At 40.8% G+C, this 21792-nt stretch overlaps 1 protein-coding gene across 2 annotated transcripts in view; it reads right to left on the bottom strand.

Annotated features, from left to right (window-relative positions):
* Positions 1-9413: 9413 nt before the first annotated feature.
* SESN3 (sestrin 3) overlaps positions 9414-21792 on the bottom strand; it is an 86787-nt gene continuing 74408 nt past the window's right edge. For both annotated transcript variants that reach the window (XM_034758918.1, XM_034758919.1), the window contains 2 exons: positions 11671-11815; positions 9414-10134 (listed from right to left, as the gene is read on the bottom strand). In XM_034758918.1, coding sequence (XP_034614809.1) covers positions 10048-10134; positions 11671-11815 — 232 coding nt within the window. In that variant the 3' untranslated portion in view covers positions 9414-10047. The remainder of the gene's footprint in view (positions 10135-11670; positions 11816-21792) is intronic.

The raw sequence follows: 21792 nt of genomic DNA, 5'->3' as shown, positions 1-21792 counted from the left end.
TATATCTATCCTTGTGGGCCAGGGATTTATGTAATTCCATGGGGGAGGGGGACCCAGCCCTCCAGGAATTAAGAACAGCAGGAGGTGATTAGACAAATTTGTAACTCCTTTTGTGAGTCCCCCTATAGTAAGCTGGATAGCAGGCATGTATGCGCTTTGATTGTTTTTCGTCTGTTTTCTCTAATGCTTTTACCTTAAGAATAAAATGTGTTTTCTTAGAAAGAGCGGTGTACAAGTTATACCTGTCGCAATTACACGATGTGCCATCTCTGAAGAGAATGCAAAAACAGCCCGCTTAGGCAGCCTGTCTTTTCCTGGAGATTTCCCAGTATAGGCAGGGGACTGTGCAGTGTGGAAATATCCTAATCAGAAGGGAGACATGCACATCTCCATCCAAGAGATGCAATGGTGGGAGAGTGGGATGCCTAGAGTGGGTGCCTTTGCTGGATCAGAGTGGAATACAGGTGCAGTTGCTCTGAATTGTGACAGCCATCTCAGGAGTGGCGATCGTGGTGTTTCATTATGAGTATTTAATGATAGTGACTTAAGCAATGACCACATGTTTTCTGTGACCTACGTTCAAAGGACTAGTGCACATATCAATGTGATAAACCATGCCAACAGCATGGCAGCGGAAGAAAACCTACACAACTGATACAGCCTTTCAGAAGACAGATTTCTGAAGGCAGGCAGGAACATACCTCTGCAACGAAGTGTTTTCCCAACAGACATTAAATAAAAGACAGAACAAAGCACAGTACAGTTTTGCCAGTTTTATTGAACCAATAAAATTCCTACTGATAACAATGAAAGAAATTTCAGCAAGTATAAATGCAATAGTTTAACAAACCCCATTGTTCCGTACCTATAAATAGAATTTTCAAAACCTCATAAAAAGTGCAGATTTATGAATTGCTGTTAACACGTTAACACACACGATTCCTTTATTTAAAAAGGTGTTTTGTCTCTTAATTCACTAAAAAGTTCCTTCTGCATCTATTCAGATGAATTCAAGTCAGATAACTAAAAGCTAAAAAAAGTCACAAAAATGGATCCAGCTAGGTCAGTTTATCCAAAAATCGGCAACACAGAAGGAAAAAAGTTTGCTAAAAGCTCTTGTTGAATCCTGCAACGAACTCCAAACTACTCACTCATCTAATGGGCATGCCATTTGCAAAAGCGCATGAGCATTCAGGATCAAAGTGAGGCCCAGCTTGTGTGATTACCACCCCGCTGCCCTGGGTAAGATGCACACTTACTCTTTTGTGCGGGCTACCCATAGTACAAGTTGCAGCACAGGACAGCAAGAAGGCTCTGCAGAACTGCTGTTTCCCTCATACCCTACAGATGGATGGGCAGAGCTGGGTCCTTGATTCCATCCCTTCAGCTTGCCTGCCTAGCTGCACTGGGGAGTGTAGGTGACATAAAGTATAAACTTGCACAATTTACTTCCTCCCTGAAGTATGAGGCCCCGGGGCGGGATTTGTTTCTCTCCAACTCACAATCACCCTCCTGTTCTGCTCCAAGGGCAGCACAACTACTTATTGCTCCTTACTCCAGGCAGATGACTAAATCACAATCTAGTCCCAATTAAATTACACCCATAACAACCTTTGGAGACCTAATGTCAAGTGGAAAGGAACATTTTTCTCTTGCTGAGCAGGGCTTCTTGAACATCAAATTAAAAGTAACGTTGCTATTTTCAGTTTAAATAAAAACATAAAAGGAATCTCAATGGATAACTATAGAAGATAATCTTGACTTGCAGGTCAGCACAAGGCCTAGGCAACACTCAAATCCCCCCATAACCCTGTTTTGAGCAGTTGCATGTGTAACACCAACAGACCCTGGTCGTCGGCAGGTGGGACTGAACCTGGGACCTCTGGAGCTAAAATGCATGAGCCTCTACCGCATGAGCTAAAAACCATATGACCCTTAGCTAAGGCTGTAGAGCAGATTCATTAATCTCTCTCTAAGTGGTCTCGGTGCCACTAGAGGGGATAGAACACCACACCCAGGAGGTGCACGGGTTACATGTAGAACATATAAATGAGAAGGCTGTCAATTAATCGCTGTTAACTCACGTGATTCACTCAAAAAATTGTGATTAATCACAGTTAACACAATAGAATCTCAATTGAAATTTATTAAATATTTTTAGATTTTTTCTACATTTTAAAATATATTGACTTCAATTACAACACAGAATACAAAGTATACAGTGCTCACTTTATATTATTTTTATTACAAATATTTGCACTGTAAAAATGATAAACAAAAGAAATATTTTTCAATTCCCCCATTACAAGTACTGTAGTGCAATCTCTGCTTCATGAAAGCTGAACTTACAAATGTAGAATTATGCACAAAAAAAATAATGTAAAACTTTAGAGCCTACAAGTCCACTCAATCCTACTTCATGTTCAACCAATTGCTCAGACAAACAAATGCTAACAAACTTGTTTGTCTGAGTGATTGGCTGAACATGAAGTAGAACTGAGTGGACTTGTATGCTCTAAAGTTTTACATTGCATTAAAAAATAAAAAAGTTTTTTTGTGCATAATTCTACATTTGTAAGTTCAATTTTCATGATAAAGAGACTGCACTACAGTACTTGTAATGGGGTAATTGAAAAAAACTATTTTTTGTTTTTTTACAGTGCAAATATTTGTAATAAAAATAAATCTAAAGTACAGTTTGTATTGTGTTGTAACTGAAATCAATATATTTGAAAATGTAGAAAACATCCAAAAATATTTAAACAAGTGGTATTCTATTATTGTTTAACAGCGCGATTAATTTTTTTAAGTCCCTTGACAGCCCTAATAAGTTATGCTTCCATTGATCTTCTGCATAGGGACAAATTTCACTTTATGAATAATATTTTCACTGATATGGAGGGGTTACAATGTGCTGTAAACCACAGCTCTTCATGCTAATTGGAAAGATTTATGACCAAATGGATAGTAGCCTCTGCCTGAACTTTAAGCATCTCACTGGAGATTTTTCATTCATAGAAAGGGACTTTGACCCATCCACAATCTATAGAGAGTCCTCAAGACATTGCCATTAGTTCACTCCTCTACTACCCACATTTACAGCGGTATTTTATCTACAGCAGGGTCTGTTTCGCAAGAGCAGTTTAAAGTGGCTATGTTTATCAAATTTGCTAGTTTACAAATTAAAACCTATAAATACAAAGACTCTCACATACTGAACATTGTAACTTGTGTGAATCCTAAACTGCATCAATTAACTGTTAAAAGTTTATTCTACTTAAAACCTTACATAATACAAGAGATTGATAAGTGGCAGTCCTGTATGATCACACTGCCTGCCTCACATTAGCCCACAGTCATGTGCTTCACAAAAATAGAAATGTTACAGTAATAAAGCACAGGCCCGCAAAGGCATATCACAGCTTCTGATTACATTGGATAAAAGTACCAAGAACACAAAAAAGAATAGGTGTTAATACTGATGAATTAAAGAATAACTATAAAGATCAAACATGTTCACAGCATGCTACATATACTGCTCAACTTAAAATAAGGTGAATACCATGTTGAACAAAACCAAAAGTAGTTGGCAGTGTGATTTTTGAATTGTGTTTCAGATACAAAGACATAGCATATACATTCATGATGTGGCTGTCCAGCAAAAATTGGGGTACAGATTTCAAGTTAAAAACCTATCTTGTAAGCTACAGTTTATATCCAGTTCTGTCATAATCAAGAAAGTATTTTGTGGCTTTGTGTATTTTCTCAGAGTCTCAAGACTGGAGCCCAAGTTTATAAGATCTCAATATTTATCCTACTTTTGGAGGCTTGTTGAGTAGCTGTACCTGTCCTGTGAGCATGAGTATATTGTTCCCTGTAATCACACAATACCTTTTCATTTATCATGTGTATTGGTAGGGGGCACCGTTTGAATCATGGTGACAAAATGAATTAAGCATGAAGAGGCACAACGTAAAACTGGATGTGGCAAAATGTAGATGACAGTTTGGATGAATTTGGTGCCATTTTATCTACATCCTTAAAGCTGAACAGGCCTCTGATGCTCCATAATTCTTAAAATTTTGCCTTAAAGAAGTTTATAACTGCCAGAAAGGGAGATTCAAACAACAGTTTGTTTGTGCTTTCAAAAATTAAAGGCTGGCTCCCCCTATTCCTTTCTACTGCAGAATGATAAAAATGGGCAAGATACCACAATTACTCCATTGCAACCAAGCAACTCAAAGCCGTATCTTTTGTAAGGAAATTTCATTGGTAATCTTGGGGGAAAAATAAAGTGTTGCCAACATCGCCCCTGCATACAGAAGTACAATCTGTGTATTTTTATCCATTTAATGATATTTTATTTTAGGGAATAAAAACATTGATTTCCCTCCTAATTTTATTACTTCCTTCCTGTTAAACAACCTCATATTTGCAGATGCTTAAGTATATGAGTAACGTCATTCATACAAGTAAATTTACTCAGGTAAGAGTATTTGCATGGTTAGGCCCATTATTTTGTATATTCATCAGTATCATAAGGACGTTATAATGATATCAGAATAAGGAGCAAAACTTCCCACTGATTTCAATTAAAGCAGAATCAGGCACTCCTAAATGGGATAAAAAACCTTCGCTGTGTCAAGTAATCGTGAGCAGATGTATTTATGCTTAGGAGTTGTCTCACAAGAAGATAATTTGTTCTAAAGGCCATTATGAAATCTACCCCATTTTAAGGGTCTTTTCACGTAGTCTCAAGTGATTCCCTGTTGAAATACCTTTATACAACTGAGTAAGAGACTAAAATGAATGTGTAAGAGAACTGAGTGGTCTAGGTTTAAAGCCCATACATGGGCAAAACTCCCAAAGTCAAGGGCAGTTTTGCCTGAGAAGAGCCTTCATGAGTGGGTCAAGTGTAAGTACTAGTGGGCTTCTTTTATTGTAGACACAAGGTGGGTGAGGTAATATCTTTAATTGGGCCAACTTCTGTGGGTGAAAGAGACAAGCTTTCAAGCTTGCACAGAGTTCTTCTTTAGGCTTTTTATTGTAATCAGAGCCAGAATCTGATCCCGATTGCCCATACTGATAGCACCCCTCCACAAGCGGTACAGTTGGTTCATATCATAAGGATGGCAGAATTGACCCTTAGAAATAAAGCTATTAAGCTAGTCTCCCTCCTTGACAGTTCGTGTGATTTCACTATTTAAAATAGGTACTCAATACTGAACTTTTAGAAGGGAAGCATGACATTTAGGCTTTGACAGGTCAGAGACTGGGAACTTATCTCCGAACATTTAGTGAGAGAGAGACCTTTTTGTAGGCAGGTTTAGCCATTGGAAAGAGGGGCTCAGAGCCCTTGGTGAAGAGCAGGAGGATTATTCAGCTGGACAAGAGATGGGAATGGGGTGCCTGTGGGGACCAACTGCATGGCCAAGTATAGCTGTTGAAAAGGTTAAAATAGCAGAGAGTACGCAGATGCTATTCATGCATCCGCCCACTGCTCTGCCAATGCATCAATCCTAATCTGGGACACCTCTGCTATTCTTGTCCTACATGTCTCCCATGCCTAAGGGGTGTGTGATTTTGTGATGTGTACAGCTTGCCAAACTCTTTCACTTGGGAAAGATTTCTTGATTTAAAATCTTCCAGAAATAAAGAAACTAGTGGCTGCACCACTTAGGATGGGGCCTTTCCCTCTAATTTAAAAGAGGATTCTGAAAAATTTGACACTTTTGGCCAGGTTGGCAGCATTTGTGTGCCACAAGCAGAGCACCTGTCTAGATCAGCCATGGGTAAGTTTCATTTACAGATGGTTAATCCACTTCCCTCTCTTATTTATGCACTATGGGCCTGCTTGAAAGACCACTGAAGTCAATACGAAGTCAATGGGTTTTGGATCAGGCCCTATGGATATAAAGACCTGACATAGGCTATATGTGTACTGAATCTAATGGGTGCTTGGTTTAAGTGGAGGCTGCAGAATTTACCCCTTAGAAGACAAGAATCTAAACTGGTCAGTCTGAGCACATCTGTTAAATGCATGTACTTATGATGAACAAATGCATATGCAAGAGAAAGGATGTCAAGATTTTACTCTACAGCCTACAGATTAAGATCTTTTGAAAAAGGTAATAAAACCTATGTATGTCAATAAACCAATGCAAATCACACTATTCCTTTAATATCCAGGGAAACTTATTTCCATCCTATTAACTTTTGGCAACTGAACACCTTCAAAAATCTGGTTCAGAGATGGAGATAGGAGCCTGCCAGGATTTTCAAAAGTGCCTAGGTACCTAACATCCATTAAACATAATGGGGAGGCATTTTGGAAAGCCTAGAAGGCACCTAATCTGCATGTTTAAGTGCCTAAATACCTTTAAAAATCTGGCCCTTTGTTCCTTTCAATTTAAGCTTTTTTTATGATTAAAAACCTTGTTTTTCTGATTTGTTCTAATCTGCCTTAAATTTACGGTAACCCTAAATATGTAATTTTTAGATTTGCAGCTGATTTTGTAGCTAAAACATTAAATAAATTAGCTTGTTTTTTGGTTGGTTTGTTAAAAATTGATTGGGGGGGGGGGGGAACTCTCTGGGCCAATTCTGTGTAAATCCTGGCAATATTCATGGAGGCATCCTATGCACTAGAACTGTAGCACCATGGATTTTGATGGCTAAATGAACTACAGAAGCATTTCAAAAATTAGTTCTCATGGGACTCCACAACAGTTTGAATCACCTGCTGTTAGCTTAAATTGTATTTTACTTAGTTTAAAATGAATTCTGTTATTATAGGACTACAATCCCATGATGTTCGATTGCCAGTTTTATATTCCACAGAATACTGAGCTAATGCAAATGGCTTTTCTAGCTTGTACTTCTCCCCACTTATTTTCATTACAGACAAGCAATTTCGGAGAGTATTGTTCTGCACCTGACCAGAATACAAATATTTTTAAAATGCTCTTAAGGTTAATAAACACTAAAATCGCATAAAAAAAGGGATTCCTTATTTACAGCATTTCCTACAGTATGTGGTTAGTCATTACCCTAGTGAGCCAATAGTTCAGGCCTTTTCTTCAGCAGATAGGAGATGATGCATTTGTCTTTTTACCTTGGTGAAGATTGGGATTTTGATGACTAAATGTTAATGCTGGTAAATATAAACCCCAGCAAGGGAAAGCAAAAAGTCAGTATCTGTGCATGTACTCCCCTGGATTATTAAGGTACATTTCTGACAAAGGAAGTTAACAAGCAACGAAGTTTGAGGATTCACATTCACACGTGCATTTTTTAAAAACAGTTGCACATTTAAGTTTGGCACAAAGTGAGCCTAAGTTGTAGGTAAAATATACGGTATAATCGTATACTTTTAAACACCTGTCCTGAACAAACATCTATATTTTAAAAATATCACATTTTGAGTATAAAAGCTAGGCTATAAATGATTATACAGTAAATTCAATACTCTGGAAAAGTGGAAAACAGCGTTGTAACTTTTAAGTTTGCATTTTATATAGAAAAGTTACAGCAAACTAGTTTTCAAATGACATTTCCCAACATGGAATGCCATGAGGGCCATATTAGATTAAATATGGCACCTTCTGAAATCAAGTTTTGTTGTTGTTTTTTTAAAACTGATTCACTATGAAGAGATCAATTCATTTATAGTTTATGTATTTCAAAATCTAATCACATACTTTGCTGAGAAGGCAATTCAGCTGGAAAAGTAAATTCTGTAGCGAAAGATTAAAATAAAGGCACTAAAGTTTCCACAACTAACACTCAAGCTACTTTAAAATCCTTATATTTCTGAAGAGGAATTAAGTGGTTATGATAGTTACCTAAAACTAGTTTCACCTTCCTTCCAAAACTTAACTGTTCTTGAGAAATACCTGGCTTCTCATATCAAAGGAATTTCACTGTACAGTTCCCATCACTTAAAGACAGACAGAGTTGCTAACTGAAGAACGTCCTTACCAGATATAATTGTTACAAGCAAAAAAAACTCACTAGGTGCAACCACTATAGTTAAATTGAAAAAGATTATAACAAGTTAAAGTCAAATCTAAGGTTATGCATATCAACCTCTCACCACTTTGTCTGAATAATCTTTGTAGTTGGCTATACAAGATTAATAAATCTTATTTATGAAATGTTTTATACAAGAGAGATTCTGATGCACAGTTTGATAGATAATTTCTTATCTTGGCTTAAAAAAATTAGTAATTTCTTTCTCACAAGGCTTTTTATGCAAATAGACTGCTGTCCAAAAGTGCAGAAAAAGTGTATTTAAATGTACAATCATTTAGTTTTCCAATCTGGAACAGACAGCTAAAGCAAAAACTCCCAACATGTGGTGTCACAGCAAGTTATTAAGAGAGGGAAGGAGGACGAAAACTAACTTTAGTAGCATACTGGTCCATGTTTGTTTGTTTCCCCTCAATGAAAGATGTAAAAATATGACTACTATGTTAAAAAAGCTATACTGCAGTCTTCAATGGAAAAGCTTTTTTACATCTACTACAATTCAGAGGAACTTTAAAAAACCTAACTGATTAGTTTCTAATACATGTAAAAGCAAAATAAAAAGTCACCCTTCTTATAGCAAAAACCAAAACCAAAAGATTTTTTTTAGCAGTGACAGCTGTGTCCTACTGGGAAAGTTTAAGCATCAATTTAGGCACTTCACTGGTTCATTAACACAATCCAAAGTAAAGCTATAAACACTGAAATGTTGTGCTCTTAAAATCAGTCTAGTCAAGCAACACAAAATAATGCAAAAATGTGACTTTTTGGCAGCTTATTTCCTCCCTTCCCCAATATTACCAGGTGTCCAAGTACATTTTATTTTGTGGCTGCTTTGGCACTTAAATATAAGTTTGCTGAAGCCATACAAGCTAAAACAAAAATGCTAAGCCTTGGACAATAAAGAAATTGTTTTAAAATTTCTTTATGGTTGTATAGAAAGGGCACTTCAGTAGTGACATAATAGGGAAAAGCTTGCTTTCTTTTTAAATATTGCACTTTTCTTTTGTTCACACACATTAATGCATAGAAACACAATTTTAGCTTTGAATATTAAAGTGTTCAGACACTATGAATGAAAAAATTTTAGGAAATAAGTTTCTATAACCTACTAGGAAAAGAACAGGTATGATAGCCTTCCTTTGCTTTACTTAATTAAAAAATGCACTGGAGAAAGGAGAGTGCAAAACAAAAAAAATGTTTTTTTTTGGTCAGTCTCTGTATTACATTTACAGGCGCCAACTAGGTGAACTTGCAAGCAACGCTATGATGAGCATGTATGCTGTAAAAAAGATTGAGGGTGACTGTCAGTAAGACACGATTATCCATGATTGAACCATAATATGTACAACTGAAATGGATAATTGTGAAACCTCTTCTTTTGGAAAGAGGAAAAGGAAAAAAAAAAAACCAACTGAATTTTGCATTTCAGTAGCATGCTGTAGAATTTATCATGATTAATGTCACATTAAAACGTGGACAATGTTGGCATTATATTTCACATCACCTTCAATTGCTGTAGTAAAACAGTGCCTGACAAGTAGTCTCCAGGAGATAAAGAATCCTGTAGGCAGTTCAATTTAATATATCACATGCTTCTCTCTGCTAGCATTAGGACATTGTTTTAAGATCTCTTAGAACGTCCAAAAAGCCTTTGCTGAATTCTACTAATCTGAAAAATGATTGCTTGAAAAGATAAACACTTTTTTCCTGTGTTTCAGAACAAAGCGCTAGAGTGGAGTATAACAAAACTAGTTTTAGGATTTTGACCAGTATCCTGAAATCCAACCAGAAAAAGTAGTGCTCCTCAGTGTTATTTTTGCTATCATTAGTAATGTTAAGCATCAAGAAAATAAAACACTTCATTGCACATTACAGCCGCGAAAAACACGGCTAAACTTTGACACTAGAGAACTGAGTAACTTGATGCTACATCACATACAGCTTCTGTTGTGTATCTATTTCAAAAAGGCCTTTACATATCAATTTAACTTCCTTCGCCCCCTCCAAATTGATACTTCAGGTCAAGTGACGAGTTATGGCACGAAGGGCATATAGAAGTTCTGCTTGCATACGGGCTTCCATTAAAAGTAGATTTACGTGGACCTATTTAAAATAAAAAAAAATTAGTCATTTATTTCACCATTACATATCAACAGGCAGAAGAGTTTAATCACTTAATTATCTTACAGATTTAGATTTTTGTGCCAAATGAAAATAGCTGCATCACTTCTCTCTACATTCTAGTGCCACGTACTAGACTGAAGTGTTGCCATTTCTTCTCCAGATGGCTAATATGCCAATTTTATCTGACATTCTGGACTCCCAGGTAACAAGCCTTAATTACTGCTTTAAGCAGTGTTCCATCTGCTTTAACAGAAATCACAACAAAACCATGTTGTACAGTAATGGAAATCATAACAGAAGACTTTCCTTTCATCATGACTATGAGCATTATACTCTGAGGACTAGATTTCTGTTATCAGTGTTCTATAATCAATCCACCTGCTACACTCCATATATACTATATGAAGTCATCTGTCAAATAAATGCAATCTCAAGGACGGCAAGTTATTCCAATGAAGAAGACTGAGGCTGGTTTCAGAATGACATTACTTAACAAGGAACAGAAATGCACATATCGCTGCCCGCTGCATTAGCATCTGGCCTTACTGCACAACTATCTCAGGAACTTCTAGCAGCACAATGTTTCCTGGTACAATGCTGGGGCACTGGCTCAATTTAGGAGTGAAGAATACCATCTACTGAATCCCCCACACCATTCCCTGCAACTTCTAGTATGTATCCCACCCAAGTATTGACCAGGTCTGTTCCAGCTGAGCTGGTGAAATTATGAGACCATAACAGTTATAAATAAAGGAAGATCAACAATAGATTTATCCTAACTTATCTATTACAGGTCTTTAAAAAAGCCTGCTTGTGTCGAAGATCTACTCATCGTGATTGGAGGCATCTATAGTAGTAGTTTAGAGAAAGTTGTATAGATTAGGGAAAGGACAAATAATGGGCAGTATTGTGTGTCATCTCAGGAGTGCGATTTTTATGTCATTCCTGTTTATTGTATTGTGCACAAGTCACAGTGGCCACAGGCCCAATAAGATATTTTGCTTAATATAGAGCATAATTTGTATGCCACTCATACTAAAAAGCCATACAAGTGTTATCAGTGCTTGATAGTGAACTTTAAAATAGTGTGTATGTACACACACACATACGTATAGATAAACAATGTATTTTACCAATGAAAAGCAGCATAGGTGAAGTTAATTTATGTTCTCTATGAGAATCAAGAAGTTTCGGAACAGCTGACTACTTCACCATTTCCAAATCTGCCCATTTTTCTATATAGAGAAATATGGATCTAGCTTCATGTAGGAGTCTCTAGAGATAGTCCACAGTGTGCTCATTAAGAAAATGTTTTTGCAACAGTGAAATTTAACATTCATTGAAGTAACTGGTATGGCTCTGCTGTACAGTATTTAAGTTAATTCTTTAAGCTTTTTCTTTATTGTTAAAAGGTTAACTCTAGTATACACACACCCTTTTGCAATCCACCTTATTATTTGCATTGTTTACATAGCACAGGGTCTCTTGTGTAATGTTTCGCTATGAAACACTTACCTTCTCTGAGTGCTTGAACTGACGCCAGTAACTATCGTACATGCGCTTGGTAGTTCTCTCTGGGTAGCAGGTCACTGTCTTAATGTAAACCTTCAGGCTGCGTTCAAGTAACTGATTAACTTCTCCATAATCATAATCATCATACCTAAGCAAAATAAGGCAGACTGAATATTTTTTCTGGACCCACGTGGCTTTTTAAGTACATGTCGTTTCAGAATTTATGAACTGAAATACTAGAAGGAGTGGTTACTGATCTTGTATAGTAACTGGAGCTGTTAGAGATATGTGGGTGCGCCATGTCAGGACATGCGCATACCTGTGCTCTTTTGATAGGAGATTTTGCAAGCTATGTCTGCGAGTCCATGCCTGCACCCCAGACACCCTCATGCTCTGGTATGAGGGAATATGGGGAGGGGGCAGCAGACCCACTGCCAGGCCAGTTCCTTCTCAACCATGGAAGTCTAGTGAAAGACTTTGAGGCAGAGGGGAAAAAGGATGGGAAGTAGAATACCCACAGGAACACATCTTGAAGAACTCCAGTTAGGCTCCAGTAACTTCTCCTGTTTCAAGTAGTGTCCTTATGGGTGTTCCACATCAGAAGATTCATGAGCAGTACCTCATTTATGGAAGATGGTGCTGAAGAGGCGGATTCAGTAGAACAGCATCACTGAAGCAACTTCAGCTCTGGAAGTCGATACAAGAGCAAAGTGCCGGGAAAATGTGTGCATTAAAGACCAGATGGCTGCCCTGCAGATGTCAAGGATAGGTATGTTTTTCAGTATAGCTACAAAGGTAGACTGAGCCCTGGTGGAATGAGCAATAACTCAGCGTATGTGTGTGTGGAAATCGTACCTCATTTCATGCGTTCTGCAATTGAGATGCAAAAGCCTGGGTGAAGCTCTAAAGGGCCTAGTCCTATATAGGTAAAAAGCAAGGACTCTTCTTACTTTCAATATATGGAAGCTCGTTCCTCCTCTCAAACAGTGAGGCTTGAGATAAACACCAGCAGGTGAATCTTTTAATGTGGAATTCTGGAAAACCTTAGTAAGAAGGGAGGGTGTGGTCGTAGTGTCACCTTGTTCAACAGAACACTGTGTAGAGTGGGGTTAGCCACCAAGCTTCCAAGCTGTCCTGCTTCCTGACTGAGGTGATGGCTATGAGGAATGAGGTCTTAAGGGATAGATCAATATTTGCCACAGGCTCAACTGAGTGTTTTTTCAGTGCATTGAGAGCTAAGTTGAGGTCCCAAGATGGAGTTGGTTCCTTGACAGAAGGGAAAAGGTTGAACAGGCCTCTGATCACCCACCCAATCACTATGAGGTTTAAGACTGAAAACCCCTCGATGGGGAGTGAAAAGTTGTGACAGCAACTAGGTGAACTTCCATGGAACTCAGCAATAATCCTGTGGCTTTTAAATTGAACAGGTAATAGAGAATGTTCACTACACAAGACTTGAAAGGCAGTATACACTGGTAATCGTACCAAGTCTGGAAGCATTTCCACTTCTGCAGGTAAATTTTCCTCATTGTGGGTTTTCTGCTATGAAGCAGTACTGTTTGTACCTTAGAGAAGCAGTCTTGTTCTACACCAGAGAGCCATCTAGTAGCCACACCCTGAGATGAACTGTTGATAGGTTTGGGTGGGTGATGGATCTCAACTTTTGGGTGAGTAGATTTGTGGTCAGGGAAGAGGCAATCGCAGGGACATGCGAACCAGATCTGGGAACCACACCTGGCTCATCCAAGACTGCTATGGAGCACAGCTACTAATTTTTCTTGTTTCAGTTTGTTCAGTGCAGTGAGGGAGTCAGGTGATAAATGTACAGGAATATGTGAGGCCAAGGAATGACTAGGCCATCTCCTGTTGGGTTGCAACCATGCCCTCCCCCTGAGCAGAACTGTGTACTTCATATCGGATGGAGTTACAAAGATTTGTGGATGACACTAGGTAAGACATCTCCTGGAATACCTCATTCAGCTCCCACTTGTGTTTGATGCTGAAATGCCTGATAAGGGAGTCCACCACTGGTTCTGCAGTCCTGGTAGTTACACCACATACAGATCTCAGTAGTTTAATACACACCAGTTTTGTGGATTTGGTGCATAAGGACTGGGATCTTGCTCCTCCTTGATGACTGATGTAATATATTACTGTTCTGTTGTCCAATACTATTCTGATTGGATTGCCCCTGACATGGGTTAGGAAGTATTGGCAAGCGTAACAAGCCACTCTGAGTTCTAATACATTGATATGGAGGATCACCTCCTGAGGGGTTCATCTGCCCCAGGTTGTAAAGTTTTGGAAGTGTGCACCCCAACCTATCAAGGAGGCCTCTATCATGAATCCTTGGGGGAGGAGGCTGTAAGAAAGGAACTCCCACATGCACACCTTTTGTGGATCCTTCCACAAACTTAGAGAATCGAGGCACCTCTGAGGAACAGATATCTGCTTGGATTCATAGATTCTAGGACTGGAAGGGATCTCGAGAGGTCATTGAGTCCAGTCCCCTGCCCTCATGGCAGGACCAAATACTGTCTAGACCATCCCTGATGGACATTTATCTAACCTACTCTTAAATATCTCCAGAGATGGAGATTCCACAACCTCCCTAGGCAATTTATTCCACTGTTTAACCACCCTGACAGTTAGGAACATTTTTGTAATGTCCAACCTAAACCTCCCTTGCTGCAGTTTAAGCCCATTGCTTCTTGTTCTAGCCTTAGAGGCTAAGTTTTCTCCCTCCTCCTTATGACACCCTTTTAGATACCTGAAAGCTGCTATCATGTCCCCTCTCAGTCTTCTCTTTTCCAAACTAAACAAACCCAATTCTTTCAGCCTTCCTGAAAAAAACAAAAGTCATTAAGCATATCTGCCATTTCCAAGTTTCTTGTTACTGTTTCTCCCTCTTCACTGAGCAGTGGACCTACCCTGTCTTTGGTCTTCCTCTTGCTTCTAATGTATTGATAAAAAGTCTTCTTGTTTCCCTTTATTCCGGTAGCTAGTTTGAGCTCATTTTGTGCCTTTGCCTTTCTAATCTTGCCCCTGCATTCCTGTGTTGTTTGCCTATATTCATCCTTTGTAATCTGTCCTGGTTTCCATTTTTATATGACTCCTTTTTATTTTTTAGATCATGCAAGATCTCGTGGTTAAGCCAAGGTGGTCTTTTGCCACATTTTCTATCTTTCCTAACCAGCGTAATAGCTTGCTTTTGGGCCCTTAATAGTGTCCCTTTAAAAAACTGCCAACTCTCCTCAGACTGCCTATTGGAGGTTTAACCTGTTCTCAGCCAGGCCTGAGGACACCAGGAGTGCAGTCTTGCTAAGGGTGTCTCAAACATACAAGCTGCAACATAGCACAGAAGTAGTAGGCAAGCCCTTGCTATTGTTTGTGGGGTCTATTGCATTGCTAAGACAAGCTCGACATAGGGCACATCTGTCCTGGGGCAAATAAGCTCTGGCAGCAGAGGAGTACAGAGTGGCTACGATCAAGTCTAGTCATTAAGTGGGTCTGAGAACAGTCTGTTCCACATTGAGGCTGAGGCCCAATGAATGGACCAGATATAGGGCCATGCTGGCTGCTGTCTATTCCGTGAGAAACGAGTGACCTTTCAGAAGCCAATCCAGGTAGGGAAAAACAATTGTTCATTTGGAGATGAAGATGTGCTGTGATGCCCAAAAGGACTTCAGTAAAGAGTGGTGTAGAGCAGGGGTCAGCAACTTTTCAGAAGTGGTGTACCGAGTCTTCATTTATTCATTCTAATTTAAGGCTTCGCATGCCGGTAATACATTTTAACATTTTTAGAAGGTCTTCTATACATCTAAAATATATAACTAAACTGTTGTTGTATGTAAAGTAAATAAGGTTTTACAAATGTTTAAGAAGCTTCATTTAAAATTAAATTAAAATGCAGAGCCCCTGGGACTGGTGGCCAGGACCCGGGCAGTGTGAGTGCCACTGAAAAATCAGCTCGTGTGCCGCCTTTGGCAGGCGTGCCGTAGGTTGCCTACCCCTGGTGGAGAGGCTGAAGGGTAGGATGCAACACTGGTAGTGTTGCATCCCACGAAATATAGAAAGCATCTGTGTGAGGGGTGCATGGCGATATGAAAATAAGCATCCTGGAGGTTGAGGGAGACAAACCAATCTCCTGGATCCATAGCAGGGACCAAGCTCCTCGCCCAACCCTGCTCCGCCTCCAAAGAAAGCGCATCAAAACAGAAGTTCGCCCAGGATGCTATTTTCCCTAAGGCCGGCCCTGGGACTGAGACAACATTAGAGGGCTTGATCGTTCAGCAGCTGAAGAGTTGCATTAAACCACAGACCAATCAGAACACTGAGATTAGCAAAAAAAGAGTAATTTATAATTTAACAGTCAGACACACAGAAAGGGGTGCCACTGGGGGGGCAGGGGTGTTTGCAGGGGTCTATAGCCATCCCCAAATTTGCCTTAGACATCCCGTAAGCCACCCCTCACAGCACAAAGGTCAAATGTTACGCAGAAGTAAGGGTGGCATGGTATAGCATTGCCACCATTTCTTCTGCAGTCCTGCACTGCTGCTAGCGGTGGTGCTGCCTTCAGAGCTGGGCACTTGGCCAGCAGCCATTGCTCTCCGGCTGCCCAGCTCCGAAGGCAGAGCCTGCCGCCAGCAGCAGCACAGAAGTAAGGGTAGTAAGCTGAAAAGTCTGGTGTGAAAAGTATCAGAGCGGTTAGTCTGAATCTGTAAAAAGCAACAGAGGGTCCTGTGGCACCTTTGAGACTAACAGAAGTACTGGGAGCATAAGCTTTCGTGGGTAAGAACCTCACTTCTTCAGATGGTGTGAAAAGTGATATTGACAAAGTTTCTTCTCCCCCGGCCCCAGTTTTCAACACTAATTATTAAAAAAAAAAAAAACTTTTCTATTTATTAAAAAATGTGTTTTAGTCTTAATTTAAAAGCAGCGAGAAAAGATTAATTCATTTTAAACAACAGGGTTATAAATACAGCATTTAAAATAATGTGTTTTTAATTTATAAGGGGGGGTTGCACTTAGAGGCTTGCCGTGTGAAAAGTGTCATCTATACAAAAAGTTTGAAAACCACTGGTCCAGAGGGAAGAATTGCAGCTAGGGTTACCATTCTGAACTGTTGGGACTGGACAAAGATGTTCAATTTCCTGACGTCCAGAATTGGTCTCCACCCCCTTTTTCTTCAGGACCAGGAAGTTCTGGCAATTTCTTTTCTGCTAGCAGTATCTCCCACAACTCTAGATGTCTGGGCTGTTCGCCTCTCTCTGCAGCTCATGGGGGGGGGGGGGAGAGGGGATTGGGGGAAAATCGGTGTTTTGGCACCACACAGTCTGGCAATGCCCTACTCTATTCCTGCTTGCTGCCAGATGGGTTACTCCCAAGCTGTAAAACTTGCAGAACATTAAATTAAAAAAATCCAGATATAACCAGCTGTATATTAGACCAAAGAAGATGGTAGCAGAAAAGTTACTGACAAGAAGTTTTCTATTCTGCAGCCCAGTGTCTTCCACAATTCTGGATGTCTGGGAAGTTACAAGCAGTGAAACAGATGTAGGGAGAGTTATGAAATGAGTTCAGTAGTAAAGAAATATCTCCCTTTTTGTGAGTTCGCTCAAAAAAGTCTGTATTATTTCTGGAACACCACTTGCAGCACCTTTCCATCAAAGGCCTTTTCAGATGATAGATGACCCACCTTGTATTTAATGAAGGTGTTAGCTGTAGACCAAGTGACTGCTTTGCAAATTTCTGAAGTAGATGCACTTGCTTGTTCTACCCATGAGACCGCTGAGGATCTCATGGAGCGTGCATTAATCCCTTTCTGGGACAGGAGCCTTTGGTGATCTGTAGGCTTCCACAATATGTAGTTTAATTCACCTAGTGACGGAGGGCTTGGAAGCTCTGAGTCCCTGGCATTTCATGTGAAAGGACACTGTATGCTTGAGATAGATGTTAGAAGAGATTTGCAACACTAAGGGTATGTCTACACAGCAATTTAACACCTATGGCTGGCCCAGGTCAACTGACTTGGACTGGCGGGGCTTGGCTCTGCTGGGCTGTAAAATTGCTGTTTATTCATTCGGGCTTGGACTGGAGCCTAGGTTCAGGGACCCTGTGAGAGGGAGGGTCTCAGAGCCCAGGCTGCAACCCAAGCTTGAACCTCTACGCAGCAATTTTTAGCCACGCAACCTGAACTGAGCGAGCCCAAGTCAGCAGACCCGGGCCTGCCGCAGGTCTTTTATTCCAGTGTACATGTACCCTAAGATGTGCCATGCCTTTTCAGTTGGATGGTTTTGGACAGCATGAAGGAAGCACCACCTCTTGGGAAGTGTGGAAGGAGGCATTTATCTTAGGAAGAAAGGAGTTTGGTGTCCTGAGTCCAACCTCATCCTCACAGAACATGCAGTAAAGTTCCTATATGGATAAGGCTGCCAGCTCCAACACTCACCTGATGGATATGATAGCTACTAAGAAACAAGACTCAGATTCATGAGATTTTAAGGTCAGAAGGCATTATTGTGATCATCTAATCTGACCTCCTGCACATCAGAGGCCACAGAACCTCACCCACTCCTGAAATAGACCTCTAACCTCTGTCTGAGTTACTGAAGTCCTCAAATCATGGTTTAAAGACCTCAAGTTACAGAAAATTCTCTATGTACACTAGTTTAAACCTGCAAATGACCCACACCCCATGCTACAGAGGAAGGCAAAATCCCTCTCAGATACTATAGAGAATTCTTTCCCAGGTATCTCAGAGCCCTCTCCATCTACTGTCCCGTCTCCAGCAGTTGGAGATTCTTGCTACTGGCAGTCACCAATGGGCCACATGCCATTGTAGGCAGTCCCATTATACCATCCCCTCCATAAACTTACCAAACTCAGGTCTTGAAGCCAGTTAGGTTTTTTTGCCCCCACTGCTCCCCTTGGAAGGCTGTTCCAAAACTTCACTCTTCTGATGGTTAGAAACCTCTCTCTAATCTCAAGCCTAAACATGTTAATGGTCAATTTATATCCATTTGTTCTTGTGTCCACACTGGTGCTTAAACTTAACTCCTCTCCCTCCCTGATATTCATCCCTCTGATGTATTATTGAGAGTAATCAGATCTCTCCCCTCAGCCTTCTTTTGGTTCGGCTAAAACAAGCCAAGATCTTTGAGTATCCCCTCCTAAGGCAAGTTTTCCATTCCTCAGATCATCCTCGCAGCCCTTCTCTGCACCTGTTGAGTTTGAATTAATCTTTCTTAAAACATGAGAAAGAGCAGAATTGCACACAGAATTCACATAACTCTTAACAGATAAAGAAAAGGCCATCACTGAAGTCAGGCTCAAAAGGCCTGGCTTGCCAGGGCCCTCAAAACTAGCAGAAAATCCCATTTTGGGAAGAGTAGTCTGACTACCAGTTTGGCTGGCTTATTGGACAGCTTGAAGCAATTTAACTACCTGAGGATTGTCTGCCAGGGAGCCTGAGGATCCTGCGAATAGCATGCTACTTAAGAGCATACACCTGACCCACAATGGTACTGGGCTGAAGGCTTCTTAGAGAGCCCAGAACAGTTGGAATTTCTGGGATTTTCATTGTGCTCTTGGCACCAGTTGTTATGGACCAGACAGAGGAGTAAGCTTTTAGTGTCGATATTCTCATATACAAAAGCAATGTCCTAATGACTATGGAGAATAGACTGAGGTCTTTTAGTGCTTCCCTTTCAATAGCCAGGCTGTTAATTGAAGATGTTTCGGGTCTGGATGAAGAAGAGACCCTTGTAAGAGTTTGTGAGGTCTCCATGGAAGTTAGGAGTGGGGGCTCCAGTGTCAGTTCTATCAAGTCTGAAAACCAAAGTCTCCTCAGCCAATGAGGAGTTATCTGTATTTCCATCACCTGTTCTCATTTTATTTTCTAGACCAACTTCCCCTGTAGTGGAAAGGGTGGAAACATGTAAAGTAGGCCCTGTGCCAGCTGTATGGTAAGGTATCTGACCTCACGGATCTTGCATCTGCCTCCCTTGTGAAGTATTTTGGTCTCTTTCCATTTGTACGGTTTACCAACAGGTTGGTTGAAGAGAGACTAAACAATGAGATCGAACATCTTCTGGTTCAGGCACCACCCAGAGTTGTTGACCTTCACCTGATGAACCAGTATTCCTTTTGGTTCAGGAAGCCTGTGATGGGGATCATTCTGAGAGAAAAGAGGAACTGTTCTGCCCACCTCATTATTACCACTGGTTTCACGTGTAGTGCTGGACTCCTTGTTTCCCCTTGGTTGTTTAAACAGGTGACTGTAGTTGTATTGTCTGATTGAACTAGGATGTGGTTCCCCCTTAGGATAGGCTGGAACCTTCGAAGAGCTAACTTGTTTGCTTTCAGCTCTAGGAGGGTTATGTTCCAGAGGCCCTGGGCTGATTGGTTTTCCAAGTGCACTCTGCTCAGCCCTCCAGCTAGTGTCACTTGTGAGGAGAAAAGGATCTGGAAGGCTTATGGGCATGCCCTTTGCAGCCATTGCTGCAGGCTGACCACCCCAGTAAGGAAATGAACGCCAGTGCTGGAACCTGTACTCGATCATCATTGTGTTTGAGGAGTGGTCCCAGACCTTAGGTATGAAGGCTTCTGATGCGGGATTGTGCCCATGGAGTAGTGCCTATGCACAACACCAGGAGTCCTAGCAGTTGGGAGGCACAGTGGTATGGTAGGCCTCCTGCAGCTCTAGAGCAAGAAAATTCCTGGATGGCACTGATGAAGCTGTGTGCCTGGAAGAGATTCAACGTCCAAGATGTAACCCTGCAAGCTGCTGACTGCAATGGAAGCTCTGATTGGGATGTCGTTCAGGAAAGGGTCCCTGCAACCTGAGTCTGGCTATTTTCACCACCACCACCACCACCTTTGTAACAACCCTGAGGGCAGAGGACAGGGCTAAATGGGAGTGTTCGCTACTGAAAATGTTTAATTAAGTTCTCCCAGGATAGGGGTGACACTGTAGAGGACAGGGTCTCCATCCAAAACTTCATTTTCTTCATGTGCGCTTCTGTAGAATGCAAAAAATGGATTAGAACCCAGAGAACCTTTTTTCTGAGGGAACACTCTCTGTCACTCCCATATCCAGAAGAGGAGATATTTTGTTCCAGATCAGATTGTGTTTTATGGGGTCACTGGAACTGATGAGTGGACGAAAAACAGATGGGGTGGTGTCCACAGCTTCAGGGTCTCTCTCTGGCTCACCATTTCCCTGATGCACTTGTTTGTGGTTGATGAAAACCATTTCTCTGGGAAATGGGAAATCCTGCTCTTTCACTACAGCTCTGGGCAGATGCCTATGTGATACTTGTCATAAAGGGGATTTGGGGAACAGGTGGGGGGCTGAGGTCCCTCTGGACTTGTGCCCCAGACCTTGATTCCACTGTTTTCCCTTGGGGAATCTGTTGTCCCTTTGCTAGTACCTCCGAGAATGGGGAAAGGACAGCTTCTGTCTGAAGGCTGACCTATATTCTCTCCTTAGGGAACTTAGTGGGAAGGGACAGTCTGTTTGGACTTGCCACACTCTCAGCCACCATCTTCTCCAACTTTTCTTCAAAAAGGAGGGAGCCTGTAAGCTTGGCTGTGCATATGACCTGCTTAGATTGAGTATCCATCTTCCAAGGTGGTGTCTGGCTGGAAGCCAGGGCTCAGGCTGAAAACCCCACTGCATCCATTGAGGCTTCTGCTACAAATGCTGTTGCTAGGGAGACTCTAAGGTGCAGTCAAGGTCAGGGCGATCTCTGTCGTTAAGGGCTTTGAGATCTTCTAGGCAGGAAAGAGATGCTCTTGCAAAGCAGGTAGCTGCCAGGGATGCTTGGAGGAGGCTTCAAAAAAAAAAAAAAAAAAAATCTTTTTGAGAGTAGCCTCCATCTTTCTGAGGGAACCACCATATCCCTGATGAGGGACACTACAGCAGCATCAACCTTCACTATCTCAGCAATAAAGCCTTTTCGTTTTTAATGATATATAGCCCCAGGTAGATCTTATTAATATGCTTGCCCTGATCATTCTTATTCCATTCATCCCTAATCACTTCCTCAAAGAAGAAGTGAGGGGATAGTGCAGCACCAGGAGAAGATTGTGAGGGGGAAAAAAATATATATACTCTGAGGC

The sequence above is a fragment of the Trachemys scripta genome, chromosome 1 (genome assembly GCF_013100865.1).
Source record: "Trachemys scripta elegans isolate TJP31775 chromosome 1, CAS_Tse_1.0, whole genome shotgun sequence".
Classification (NCBI taxonomy): Eukaryota; Metazoa; Chordata; order Testudines; family Emydidae; genus Trachemys; species Trachemys scripta.
This window is presented reverse-complemented; position numbering and strand designations above follow the sequence as displayed.